The 13,275-nt window shown below is 42.9% G+C and overlaps 1 protein-coding gene across 11 annotated transcripts in view; it reads left to right on the forward strand.

Annotated features, from left to right (window-relative positions):
- The window catches only part of HHAT (hedgehog acyltransferase), a 408,436-nt gene that overhangs the window by 201,304 nt on the left and 193,857 nt on the right, over nt 1-13,275 (forward strand). For all 11 annotated transcript variants that reach the window (XM_075529943.1, XM_075529933.1, XM_075529928.1 and 8 more), the window contains one exon: nt 12,992-13,027. In XM_075529943.1, coding sequence (XP_075386058.1) covers nt 12,992-13,027 — 36 coding nt within the window. The remainder of the gene's footprint in view (nt 1-12,991; nt 13,028-13,275) is intronic.

The raw sequence follows: 13,275 nt of genomic DNA on the forward strand, positions 1-13,275 counted from the left end.
GACATGATTTTTAATGCAACTTAATATACCTTGCTGTGGAAGTTAAATATACTCTAACTCTCTTAGCTGATTAATTTTTTTACTAGCATGAGTGACTGAAAAAGAGCAAATATTTCTGAAGTGTTCATAATCCATAAGCAGACCAGAAGCCTCTAGTTTAACAGTTAAAGAGACCAGGAAAGCACAGCACTGAATGAGAACATATGGCTACTGGCTCTCAATCGAGAACTGGGGGAGTTTTCAAATGGAGTAGCTTCTTGGGGTAAAAGGAGTGCTGCCAATCAACTGGTCAGAAGCGGTTTTACAGGAAAGCCTTCTGGTTTGTTGCTTGCTTTTCTTGTGTCAGAAAGTCCGTACTGCCTGTCAGCCACACAGTCACAGTCCTGAGGCCTGTTTGATCTTGTATCTGAGGACTTTCACCATCCCCCAGAGTCACAGTGGACCAGTGGGGAACCTATTATTCTCAGCAGGCTCCCAGGTGTGCCCATCACATCATCCTGTGACCTTTTCTGGCAATAGAGGTTTGCTTGTTTGTTTGTTTAGAAATTAAGGATCTTGAGATGGTATCAGGCTGGCCCTAACCACAATGACAACTGTTAAGTCAAGCCAAAGGACAGGCAGATTTAGGCACAGAGAGATCGAGAAGAAGGTGAGGTGAAGATAGTGGCAGAGATTTGGATGATGCTAACAAGCCAAGGAATGCAAAAAGCGACCAGAAATAAGCAGGCAGAAGCTAGGCGAGGCAAGGGGTGATTCTCTCTCATAATCATCGGAAGGAACCAACAATTCTGCCAACACCTTGATGTCAGCCTTCTGCCCTCCTGGACTGTTACCCATGCTACACCATGCTTCAAGACAAAATTTCATTTATTTTTAATTAGAAATATCTCATAATGTATAATTACATATTATTTTTGTGATTAATCACTATGCTTTAATTATGTTCAGTTTCTAACAAGGAAAATACATCCTGCATATCAGATATTTATATTACGATTCATAACAGTATCAATATTACAGTGATGAAGTAGCAATGAAAATAATTCTATGGTTGGGGGTCACCACAGTATGAGGACCTGTATTAAAGGGTTGTGGCATTAGGAAAGTGGAGAACCGCTGCTCTAATGCCTCCCAGGATTTTCAGGCAAAATGATAGACCATTGTCTCAAGTCCCAAGGACTGGAAGTCCGTAAGGCAGATGCAAAATTCAGACCAGCATGAAGCCAGCAAACTTTTTACAGTGTCTAATTATATAGGAGTAGGCCATACCCCTAAGAAAGCATCCTTCCGTTGACATTAAGGCTCTGATCTGATTAAGGGGGATACACTCCATTTAGACCTTCCTCCAACAACTACTTGGCTACTCACAAGAGAGCCCATCATGGAGTTGGTTATATCACGTTAGAGCACATCATGGAGGGGACCTCAACTGCCAAACTACTGAGAATCCTGGCCCTGCCAAGTTGACACAAAACCAATCATAGTCCACAGCTTGGCAACGTGGCCCCTGTTTACCTTGCCTTAAGCAATACATAATTTACAAACAAAGGCAACAATATGGTCATATGTATGTCTATCATGAGACAACATTATGCATACAGCTAAAACTGTACTAACCCCATTTACAGCTTTAATTTCATAAGTGAAAAAACAAAAATATTTTATGCCTGCCTACAAAGAGGACATATTCATAACATTCACAGAACAGAATCTTATTTATGCAATAGGTCACATGACTGCAGCTGATATTTAAATTACCTTCTTCTGCCATCTATTCTGTATCTGTTTGGGATTTGTCTCCTTGGTTTGGAGGTTGAGGGTCATAGTTTCATGGAACATCTCAGTGGATTAAATTAAAAATGTTTCCGTGCATCTACCTTGTATGGCTGAGTTTGTTACAAAGTACCTGGGTCTTAAAAGCTTGCAAGTGGCCATCCCAAACATAATTGGTCTCATTTTGCCTCAGCCAGCAGAGGAAGAAGGAGATTCAGGACTAGGCGGAGGATATAAAATGCGTGTCTAATTGCTTCTAGGAACAACTGCCCCCTTTGTCCTGAGATCAGAAGTGGCTGGTATCCAGCTAACATTACTGAACATTTTGATCAAAGATTCTGCAAAAAAATCTCTCTCTTTTAAAAGTCATTTTATCAGGGGCTTGTACAGCTCTTATCACAATCCATATACACATCCATCATGTCAAGCATATTTGTAAATTTGTTGCCATCATCATTTCCAAAAGCATTTTCTTTCTACTTGAGCCCTTGGCATCGGCTCATCATTTTTACCTCCTCCCTTCCCCACCCTCCCGCCCTCATGAATCTTTGATAATCTATAAATTATTATTTTTTCATGTCTTACACTGACCAATGTCTCCCTTCACCCACCTCTCTGTTGTCTGTCCCCCAGGAGTGGGTTATATGTAGATCATTGTAATCAATTCCCCCCTTTCCTCCTACCTTACCCCTCCTCTCTTGGTATCACTATTCTCATTTCTAGTCCTCAGGGGTTTGTCTGTCCTGGATTCCCCGTGTTTCCAGCTCCAAACTTTACTTGTATACATGCTCTGTTCTAGCCAAATTAGTAAGGTAGAATTGGAGTCATGATAGTGGGGGAGTGGGGGAAACAGTAAAGAACTGGAGGAAAGTTGTATGTTTCATTGGTGCTATACTGTACCCTGACTAGCTCATCTCTTCCTTGTGTCCCTTCTGTAAGGGGATGTCCTATTGTCCACAAATGGGCATTGGGTCTCCACTCCACACTCCTCCTCATTCGCATTGATACAATTTTTTGTTCTGGGTCTTTGATTCTTGATACCTGATCCCATCGACACCTCATGATCACACAGGCTGGTGTGCTTTTTCCATGTGGACTTTGTTGCTTCTCAGCTAGATGACTGCTTGTTTATTTTAAGCCTTTAAGGCCCCCAGATGCTATGTCTTTTGATAGCCAGGCACCATTAGCTTTCTTCACCACATTTGCTTATGCATCCACTTTGTCTTCAGCAATTGTGCCAGGAAGGTGAGCATCACGGAATGCCAGGCTATTAAAAGAAATTGTTCTTACATTGAGAGGGTAATTGAGTTGAGGTCCAATGTCTGTCTGCTACCTTAATAATTAACATATAAATATATGTACATAGATCTATTTCCCTATTGTTATATATAAATATATTTACATATGTACATGCCTGTCTTTAGACCTCTATAAATGCCCTTTGCCTCCCAGTTCTTTCCTCTATTTCCTTTTACTTTCCTCTTGTCCCACTATCATGTTTGACCTTCATTCCGGTTTCACTAATTTCTCTCCGATTTATTGCCCTTGATTAAGCCCTATCAGGCATCCTATGCCCTCCTCACCATGATTTTAGATCACTTGTTCCCTTATCCCTGGTTTGTTAACACCCACTTCCTTTCCCCCACCTCTCCCTCTCCTGTGCCCCATTGTCTTCTCCTCCTGATTGTTTATCCTATCTTATCTAGATAGATATGTAGAGACAACAAATAGCCAACACAAAAACAAGACAGAACAAAATGAAACAATAAAACAATAGCAAAGAAACCCCAACCAAAGAGAGAGAGGGAGAGAGAGAAGCCTATAAATAGTTCCAGGTTTGCTTGTTGACCTTTATGAGTATTTTTCAGTCCAGTCTGATGGGATGCCGGGTAATGGTGCAAGGATCTTAAGGATGGACTGGTCTGCATTTCTTGATAGGGGCACACCAAGCAGGGATTCATTCAATATTTCAGTTTGAGGGATTAGGAGAGGATAAAATAGTTTACTTAGTTATCTCAGTGAAGCTGTCAACCAATATGGCCTTCACTGGAGCAACTTCTATTCTTACTTCAAAACGAGCTAGAGCCATGGGGCCAGATATGCAGGACTGACTCTCTTACTAGAACTGGGCACTCTTGATGAGCTTGAAGACCCCACCAGGAAGGCAGGCTTCTGTTCCTCAAGAAAAGGAGCAGATGCTTTGTGTCTTCCCTTGAAACAAGCAAACATGCTTCTAAATAACCCCCCTTCTTCCTAAATGTACATGTTCAACCAGGACTTCTCTCTGAGTTCAACTGCCTACTTGATCTTTTCACTTGACTTTCATTTAGGTTAAAATTTGACATATCTATATGTAATGAGTGGGGAATAGACCTATGTACTCATATCTATATGTTAAGAATTAAGGTTGCAGATGGACATTGGGCCTTGACTCAAGTACTCCTTTAACACAAGAACACTTTGTTCTAACAATCCAGAATTCCGTAATGCTCACCTTACTGACACGATCGCTGAAGACAAATGGGTACATAAGCAAATGTGGTGAAGAAAGCTGATGGTGCTTGGCTATCAAAAGATAGTGCCTGGGGTCTTAAAGGCTTGAAGATAAACAAGCAGCCATCTAGCTGAGAAGCAACAAAGCCTACATGGTAGAAGCACACCAGCCTGTGTGATCATGAGGTGTTGAAGGGATCAGTAATCAGGCATCTAAGACCCAGAATAAAATCATACTCAGTGTGAATGAGGTGGGGCATGGAATGGAGACTCAATGCCCATCTGTAGACAATTGGACATCCCCTCACAGAGGGGTCACAGGGAAGAGATGAGCCAGTCAGGGTGTAGTATAGCGCAGATGAAACACATGACTTTCCTCTAGTTCTTTGGTGCTTCCTTCTCCTCACTATCATGACCTCAATTCTCTCTTATAAGTTGGATTAGACCAGAACATGCACACTGCTACAGATAAGATCCTGAAACACAGGGGATCGAGGATAGATAAACCCCCCAGGGCCAACAATGAGAGTAGAGATACCTGCAGGATTAGGGGAGGGTGGGGAGATAAAAAGGGAATCAATCACAAGGATCAAACTAGAACCCCCTCCCAGGGACAAATAATGGAAAAATGGGTGAGGGGTGATGTAGGACAATGTAAGATATGGAAAAAAATAATCTATAACCTATCAAGTGTTCATCAGAGAGAGTGAGGGGGAGGAGGGAGAAGAAATGGGGAGCTGATATCAGGGGCTCAAGTGGGAAGAAAATGTTTTGAAAATGATGATGGCGGCATATGTGCAAATGTACTTGACACAGTGGATGAATGTATGGATTGTGATAAGAGCTGTAAGATCCTCCAATAAAAATCTTAAAAATTTTTTGACATATCCTCTCTACTCTTCTCCCACCTGATGGCTTTATTTCATACTCTTATTAAAATATTTATCTATACCAAATCTATAGTTGGCCCGATATCTTTACCCATCTTCACATTCTTCCTGCTTGTTACATTGGAAGAGTTTTCCTTTCTTCACTACTTAGTTCTCCCAGTTGTAACCTAGATAGTATGTTCTCTGACTCTCTTGCCCTCTGCTGGTGATATCCAACAACCTACAGTCATGCTCCAGAATCTCCTGTGCTAAACAAAGACACAAACAAAACCAACTTCTTTTGCTGCATTCTTTAGCTCCCACGCTTCTCCTTCCTCTTTAGAACCAACCTGGTCACGATATCTATTCCCAACGTCTCTATTTTTCTCCTCATTCACTCTTCAGTTGACTCTTCTTTGACTTCCATGTCTTACCACTCAATGAAATTGCATTTGCTGAAGTGGGTACTGACTGACTTCCACATTGGCAAATCTAGTGACCATTCTTCTTCGTCTTACAAGACCCCTCAGTGTTTGGCACAGTTGACCAGTCTCTCCTTGAGAGTCTCTTCTCTCAGTTTTTGCCATTCACATGTTCTTGTCATGAATGTTTACATCCATGTCTGCTCTATTGTATCTGCTAAATAGTGGAGTTTCTCACGACTCGGCACTGGGTTTTTTAATCCTCCCATGATTCGTACCCTAAGCGATCTAGTCTATTTTTGCAAAAATTAACACAAAATGGACCAGAGCCTTAGATATAAAAACTAAACCTATCCAACTTTTAGAAGAAAACAGAATATCTTCATGGCCTTGGGTTAGGCAAAATTTTCTTAGATATAACACCAGAGTATGTTTTATAATAGTAATAAATGGATTGGTTGAATATCTCATAAATTTGAAACTTATGCTACAAAAGACATTATTAGAAAAATGTTGGGATCTCGTCCAGCGAGACCCTCATGCGGTGACCTGGAGGGGCAACGAACCTGGATGGAAAAAAGACACAGACGTGGGGTAAGACAAGTGCTGATCAAGGCCATTTATTTTGCCAAAACTCGGGGTATATATTTACAACAGAGAAAGAAGTGGGAGGCACATATTCCAATGAAGCACACTGTGTAACAACCGCACACTGTACAACCAATCAGCCACATGTTCCTAATAAGGTACAAAGGTTGCGCAACAGTACTCAAAGACGTCTGTGGTGACGTCCGCATGCAAATTAAGGCTTACCGGGTGAACTTATCACTATGTTCCTAATATGGTATATCTGCAGTTCAATGGGTGCTCAGTACTTTGACTAATGGCAACAAGGTCAGTTATCGCAACTGCCCATGCTACTGAGCACATAGCTTGGACTGTGGGGCCGAAGTTGGGCAGGAAACAAAGTCTTGCTGTTAGAAAGCGGCCAAGATTCTGCTACGTGTCTGAAGCCAAGGTCTTAATGGCTATCGGCTCCCAACAGAAAAATGCAGATTTGAGAGATAATATTTACAAATCACATATTTGATAAAGGGCTTGTTTCTAGAATATACACAAGGGTAGGAATAGACTGTGACTCTTATATGGAATAGACTGTGACTCTTATATGGATGTACAGGTGAGGCACACCTGACCATTGGAAGGTGTGGTAGTTACATAATCTCGTGTCAACTTGAAGGTATTAAGAGCGAAGGGGTGGAGCTTAGCCTGTCAATCAGGTCACAGCTTGATTGGAGGGCAATTGAGATGAATGGCTCGTGGGAGGCCGGCCCCTCCACTCTCTCTGCCTTTACCTTCCTGCTGTCGCGTCACTTGGGGAGCTGTCATAGCCACACTGAGACCGGAGAGAGCCCTGGAGATACTGCCACTGCCACTAGATCCACAAGACTGCACACACTGGCCTGTGATCTTCCTGCATTTTGTATCATTGCACGTGATTTATGAGGGATTTATGGACTAGTATCAGCATTATGGACTACTGCCAGACTTAGGGACATGCTCTGAACTGGCCTGGGCTGTTTTCTTCATATACAATTACTCTTTGATATAAAACTCTTTCTTATACTTATGTGAGTGTTAGTTACTGGATTTGTTTCTGTAGTCACCCCCCTGAGACTGAAGGATCACAAGAAGGCGAGGAAATGGAATATTGCAGACAACACCCATCACATTTAGAGAGGGAGATGAAAATGGCACGCTGCGGAATTTGGCTCTTTGCTCAAAGCAGTTGTCTAGGAGACTTGGACTCACCTCAGGCCCTCTACTAATTCCGTTTCACATTATTTCATCATCCTGATCCATCATTTTCCTAATCTGTCAAGAGGTTTGAGTAGATAAACGTTCAGATCTTCTCAGCTTTCTGCAATTAAGTTTGCCAGTCCAGCTAGAACTAATCAGGGCCTCTTGAATCTAAGGATAAACTCCATTCTCCTTGTAATTGGAATGATTTTCACCCTTAGCCCTATACAAACTTTCCACTCAGAAATGTGAGAGTTAAACTTTGGTAGAACCCTGCCAGGATAGAGGGAAATGATCAGGGCTGTGGGCTGGGTAAGGCAAAGTTCCCAAACCAAATTATCTTGGAATACAGCGCTTGCTGCCCTTGGACAATGAGCAGGTGTGTTGTTGTGATGGGAACAAAGCCTTGGTGCAACTTCCTAGCCTTTTCCTCATCAACGAAGTGTTCAGGTTTCTCAAAACTTCTTCATAACAAGCCCCTGTGATTATCTTATGTCTATCAGGAAAACCCTTTTGGGTTAAACAAACAAACCAACAGACCCAAAAAACCCATCTCCTTCAGCACTGACTTCTCTGCCTTAAATAAATGGGCACAGCAGATCCCTTCAGAAACCACTGTTTGATAAGACCGTGCACTCTGGGTGGTATTGGTAAATCCAATACTCATCCTTGGTTATGATCATTTCACAAAATTGTCTTAAAAGACTTGCTTAAAGACAGAGGGGAGGTCGTTGAGCTAGCAACCGTAGCAGACTGCTTCTGACATCCATCAAGCCCAAAGCAGACTGAGGCCAAGGTATGCACTTGAAATTGCAGATGCGCAACCACGTGAGATCCCGACTTCAGTAGGGGTCACATCAATGGTAATCTTAGGGGGCTCTTCTTGCTCTTTCCCGGTCAGTTGCCGATCAGACCCTTGTGTTTTCATTGACTAATTTTTGGTCAGCACATTTCTCTGCCTTTCTTTCTAATCCATCTAGTCATAATTAATATAGCATGGTAGCCACGCATAAACCTCCAATAACAAACAGGTGGCAACCATGTACAAGATGTGTTTGCTGGGAATCAAAGCTGTGTCTCCCCTGTAGAAGGTGAGACTTCTACCACTGAAGCATCAGTGCTTCATTAAAGGTTGGGTACTTTTATAACGCTCCAAACTCAGCATTTTATATCAGGGTACGCTCTAAGAATGAATACATTCCTCATTATTAGCTAATTATGGCATGATACATTTATTTTGCCTTCAGGGGTTTTGCTTTTTTATTAAATGTGATTTTAAATTTGTTCCATTTTTAAACACTCAGCAGGCAGGGTGTTAAAACTTAGAGCTCAGTAGAGAGATCACATGAAACTAATAGGTGGAGGAGGAAATGGAGGCAGCTAACAGGTGGAGGAGGAAATGGAAAAGAATTAACTGACCCCACATCATTCTCCAGGCCCATGGTCTGGTCTAAAGAGAATGATGGTGTTGATGAGCAATGGATTTTATAAAACTGATTTTAAGAAGTCCTTAGACATGATTCACATGTGTTTCGGTGGGTGACCCCTTATCCAGGCTAAAAGGAAGTCAGCTCCACAGCCATCTTCACCCCTTCTATGTGGATGTGAGTTACAAAGCATCACTCACAGTTTCATAAGAATTCGAAGGCCTGATTGCAGCCAGTTGGCGGTTTGGTTTCCTACAGAGTCGTGGGAAGCGCTCAGCACTGTTGTGCACGGCATCCCTTTCGTATTTGTCCAACTTCTCCTCTCACATGAGCCCACCAATGAGCTTTCTTTCAGACGTACCACAAAATCATAGCTGAATCCAGCTCTGTCTCTCATTTCTGCTGTTATCATCTGGGCAAAGCCTCAACCACAGCTCACCTGGACCGTAATGTCTTCTTATCTAATCTTGCTTTGTTTCTTACCATGCATTTTCCTCAGGGTACCCAGAGTAATCTTTTTTTGGGGGAGAGGGGCTCTTACAAATCTTATAACAGTCTGTCATTCAATAGTATTAAGCACACTTGTATATATGTTGCCATCAACATTTCCAAAACAATTTCTTTCTACTTGAGCCATTGGTATCAGCTCCTCTTTCCCCCCTTCTCCCTTTCCCACCCTTCTAAATCCTTGATCAATTATATATTATTGTTGTTATTTTGTGCCTTAGACTGTCCTTTGTCTCCCTTCACCCACATTCTGCTATTGCTCCCCCTGGTGGGGGAGGCCATATATCCAACCTTGTGAGGGGTTCCCATTTCTCTCCCAACCTCACCATCCTCCCACCCTCATGGTACCGCTACTCCCACTACTGTTCCGAGGGTTTATCTGTCCTGAATTCCATGTGTCCAGAGCTCTTATCTGTACCCATGTGTGTTCTCCAGTTTAGCCAGATTTGTAAGGTATAACTGGGTCATGTAGTCAGGGGCAGGGAGCAGCCAGGAATTAGAGGAATGATGTGTGTTTCGTCAGTGCTGTACTGTACCCTCGGCCATCCCCCCACAGAGGGGTTACAAAGAAGGGAGGATTTAACCAGCGTCATCTTTTTAATGCATAAACCTAAGCACCTAACTCCACCCACCAAAACAAACAAAAAAAGCGCCTGTTGAGAATCCTTATTGGTTTTCTTTTAGAATAAAATAAAATCCAAAGGACTTGTCATTCACCACCCTTTGAGATCTGCTTCCTGTTCTCTCCTACCTCAGCCTACCCCAATTCCACATCTCCCCTACCCTACGCCACCCCTACCACAGCCACCAATCTTGCTCCAGCCTTGTTGGCTGTATTTCTGCTCCTCTAGCCAATCATATTTCTTTCCGACTTTCCCACAGATGTCCTGATTTTTGGACTACATTTCCTCTCGCCTGTGCATAGTTGGCTTTTCTCACTACTCTGCGCTCAACCCCAATGTCACCGAGTTTCAGTGAACCTTTCACTGAGTACTCAGGGTGGCCGGTCATTCACTCTGTCTGCATTCTCTCCCGTGACCATATTCATTTCCCTGCTTATGCACTGTCGCCCCCTTCCACGTATAATGTGACCCCCCCAGAGAGGGAGGCTCCCTTAGGGCAGTGCATGGAGCCCCGAGGCATTAACAAACTGCAGCCAGTATTGATTGAGGGCATCTGTAACAGCGAGGGCCTTTTGTTTGCCTCTCTGTGCATGCTTCCTGATACATTTTCTGCTTCAAATTCCTCTTTTGACCTTCTCTGTTTGACTTGTTTCCAAGAGATTGCTGACTCAAGCGTGCCTGCTTAAAACCCCCCACATGCCCCACCCTGAATCCCCGCCAGCCATTCCCAAGTGGGCGAGGAGGAGAAACTGTCTGACACTCATTATTTGGTACAGCCCTGCACACCTGCGTAGTTAGGCTCCAGGTAGAGAGGTAAGCTTACACCTGTGTGCCCGGGTGTGTCCCGGCATGTCACACAAAAATGCTGATGGGGAACAGTGCAGGCTGGATGAAGCCTTCTCGGGCTGGTAGTTGCATTCCACTCACCCGCTCTGTAGGGTAAATTCTGGGTGTGCTGCTTATTATCTGAGGGGACAGAATGCCCTCTGGCAGTTTGGACACAACAACCATATTCTAGATGTTAGGGACAGTGACTCCTCTTGCTGGCTAGCACAGGCATAGTTCGGGACGAGAGCTTTGGACCAGTTTATTTGGGTTCAATGCCCTGCTGAAAATGTGTATTTCCTCCCCAGATATATTGAAGTGAGATGCTATGTTTTCATAAGAATCCCCTAGGGATTTATGTAGATTCTGAATCAGTAAGGGCTTCAAAAAGTTCGTGGAAAATTTTATCTTTTAATTCCACTTTTCCCCCCACGAGTTTTTTTTTGAAGCCCCAGCTTGTATCTGGGGTAGAAATTTCTGAACAAGGGTTTAAACTGGAATGAACTGGTTCAAAGCTTTCTTCTGGAGATGCAGTGTTTACATATAGCTGTATCCAAGGAGAGAAGGACACTGATTTGCTGGATGGAAGCCCAAGCAAATGATAGACGGGTCAGGAGAGTAGACACGCTAACTAGGGAGATCAAGGCAGACATTTACTTGACATTTGACTATATGGATCATAACCAACTATGGATAATATTAAGAAGAATGGGAATTCAGGAACACTTAATTGTGTTCATGTGTGATCTCAGTTGTTCAACCAGAATAAGGCATCAGGATTTGAGGAAGGCTCATTAACAACCTTTTGATATGCAGACGACATACCTTTGCTTGCTGGAAGCCAAGAAGACTTGAAACACAGATAAATAAAGGATTGCAGCCTTTAATGTGGATTACGACTCAACATAAAGACAACAGAAATCCTCACAACTGGACAAATGGAGCAAAGAGTGAAGTTGTCAAAGTTTTTTTTTGGGGGGGTGCTTTGAGCCACAATCAATGCTGATGGACGCAGAAGTCAAGAAATCAAACAATGTAATGCATTGGGTGAATCTATTGCACAAGACCTCGTTAAAGTGCTAAAGAGCAAGTTTGTCACTTTGAGGACTGAAGTGCACCTGATCTAAGTCATGGTAGTTTTAATTGCCTCATATGCATACAGCTGGGCAGTAAACAGAGAATGCAAAAGAAGAATTGGTGCATTTGAATGATGGTGTTACTGAAGCATATTGATGTCACCATGGCCTCCCAGAGAAACAAATCAATTTGTCTAGGAGGAAGGACCGCTGGCATGCAAGGAAGGCACGACTTAGCCGCATACTTTAGACCTCTGATCAGGAGGGATCGCTCTCTAGAGAAGCACACATGCTTGGTTAATGAGAGGGTTAGTGGGGGCAGGGGGAAGGAAGACGTTCAATGAGATGGACTGGTGTTGGCTACAACACTGGCTCAAACATTTAACAACAGTTGTGAGAATGGCTCAAGAGTGGACGGTATTTCATTCTGTTGTATGTAGCGTGACTGTTAGTTGTCAGCTTAGAACCGCAGCCACAAGCATCTTTTTTGGTGGTGTTGCAGGAAGGCTGTGAGTTAAAGTGTCTGCCACTGCCCAGAACTTTCCTATGCCTGTTCTGAGTCTTAAGCATCGTGTCTTTCTCACCAACTACTGAAGGCGACATTGCTCTTCTCCCTTAGCAGCGTGGGCAGACCCAGGAATGGAGCCAGGTTGCTCTCTCCAGTGAAGGGCCCCAGATCCTAAATCTTGATGGCCAGAGCCGACAGCTCTCATCCTTACTTTTCTTTTTAACCAGTATGTATTTTTGTGCTTCTAAAATATTTGATTAATGTTCAAGTACATGAGCCTTTGAGGTGACATAAAAGGATTCACCTATTAGAAAAATAAATGCTCCTGGGAAATCCACTCAACCCGTATTACTGGAGAGAAACTTGCGGAGACACTTCTGCTGCTGTAGAACAATGGCTCTGCTGGGAATCACCTGAGGGCTGGTCAAAGCTAATTGTTGGGCCTCCTTTCTGATTTAGTTGGTTTGAAGTGGGACCTGATCATTTGCATGTCAAAGTTTGCAGTCGGTGTTGCTGCTACTGCTTCTGGGACCATATTTTGAGAACCACTGTCAGAGAGTAATCCATTTATACGCCATGCTATGAATGAAAATTATATATTGTACTTCAAGTGGGCCATTGCTTTAAACAGCTTTAATTGATATGCTTGCTTATGTCTCCTTGAACAGGTATTTTGATGTTGGACTGCATAATTTCCTAATTCGGTAAGCCAGCAATTCTTATTTTATATGCCGTTGAGTAGCATGTCTACTGCAGGAAGGTGAAGTGGAAAATAAAATTCTCGATGAATAATGGCAATGGGTACTCGTCAAGAAAATAGCCCTATCACAATCACACACGAGATTATCCCTTTTTTAATTATAAAAATCTTGGTTTAAAGGGATTTATATGTGAAGATAGTTGCCCAAGAGCTTAGGAAAATTCAGGTACAGCGACTAGCCTGCTGGAATTG

Source organism: Tenrec ecaudatus, chromosome 1 (assembly GCF_050624435.1).
Source record: "Tenrec ecaudatus isolate mTenEca1 chromosome 1, mTenEca1.hap1, whole genome shotgun sequence".
Taxonomy (NCBI): domain Eukaryota; kingdom Metazoa; phylum Chordata; class Mammalia; order Afrosoricida; family Tenrecidae; genus Tenrec; species Tenrec ecaudatus.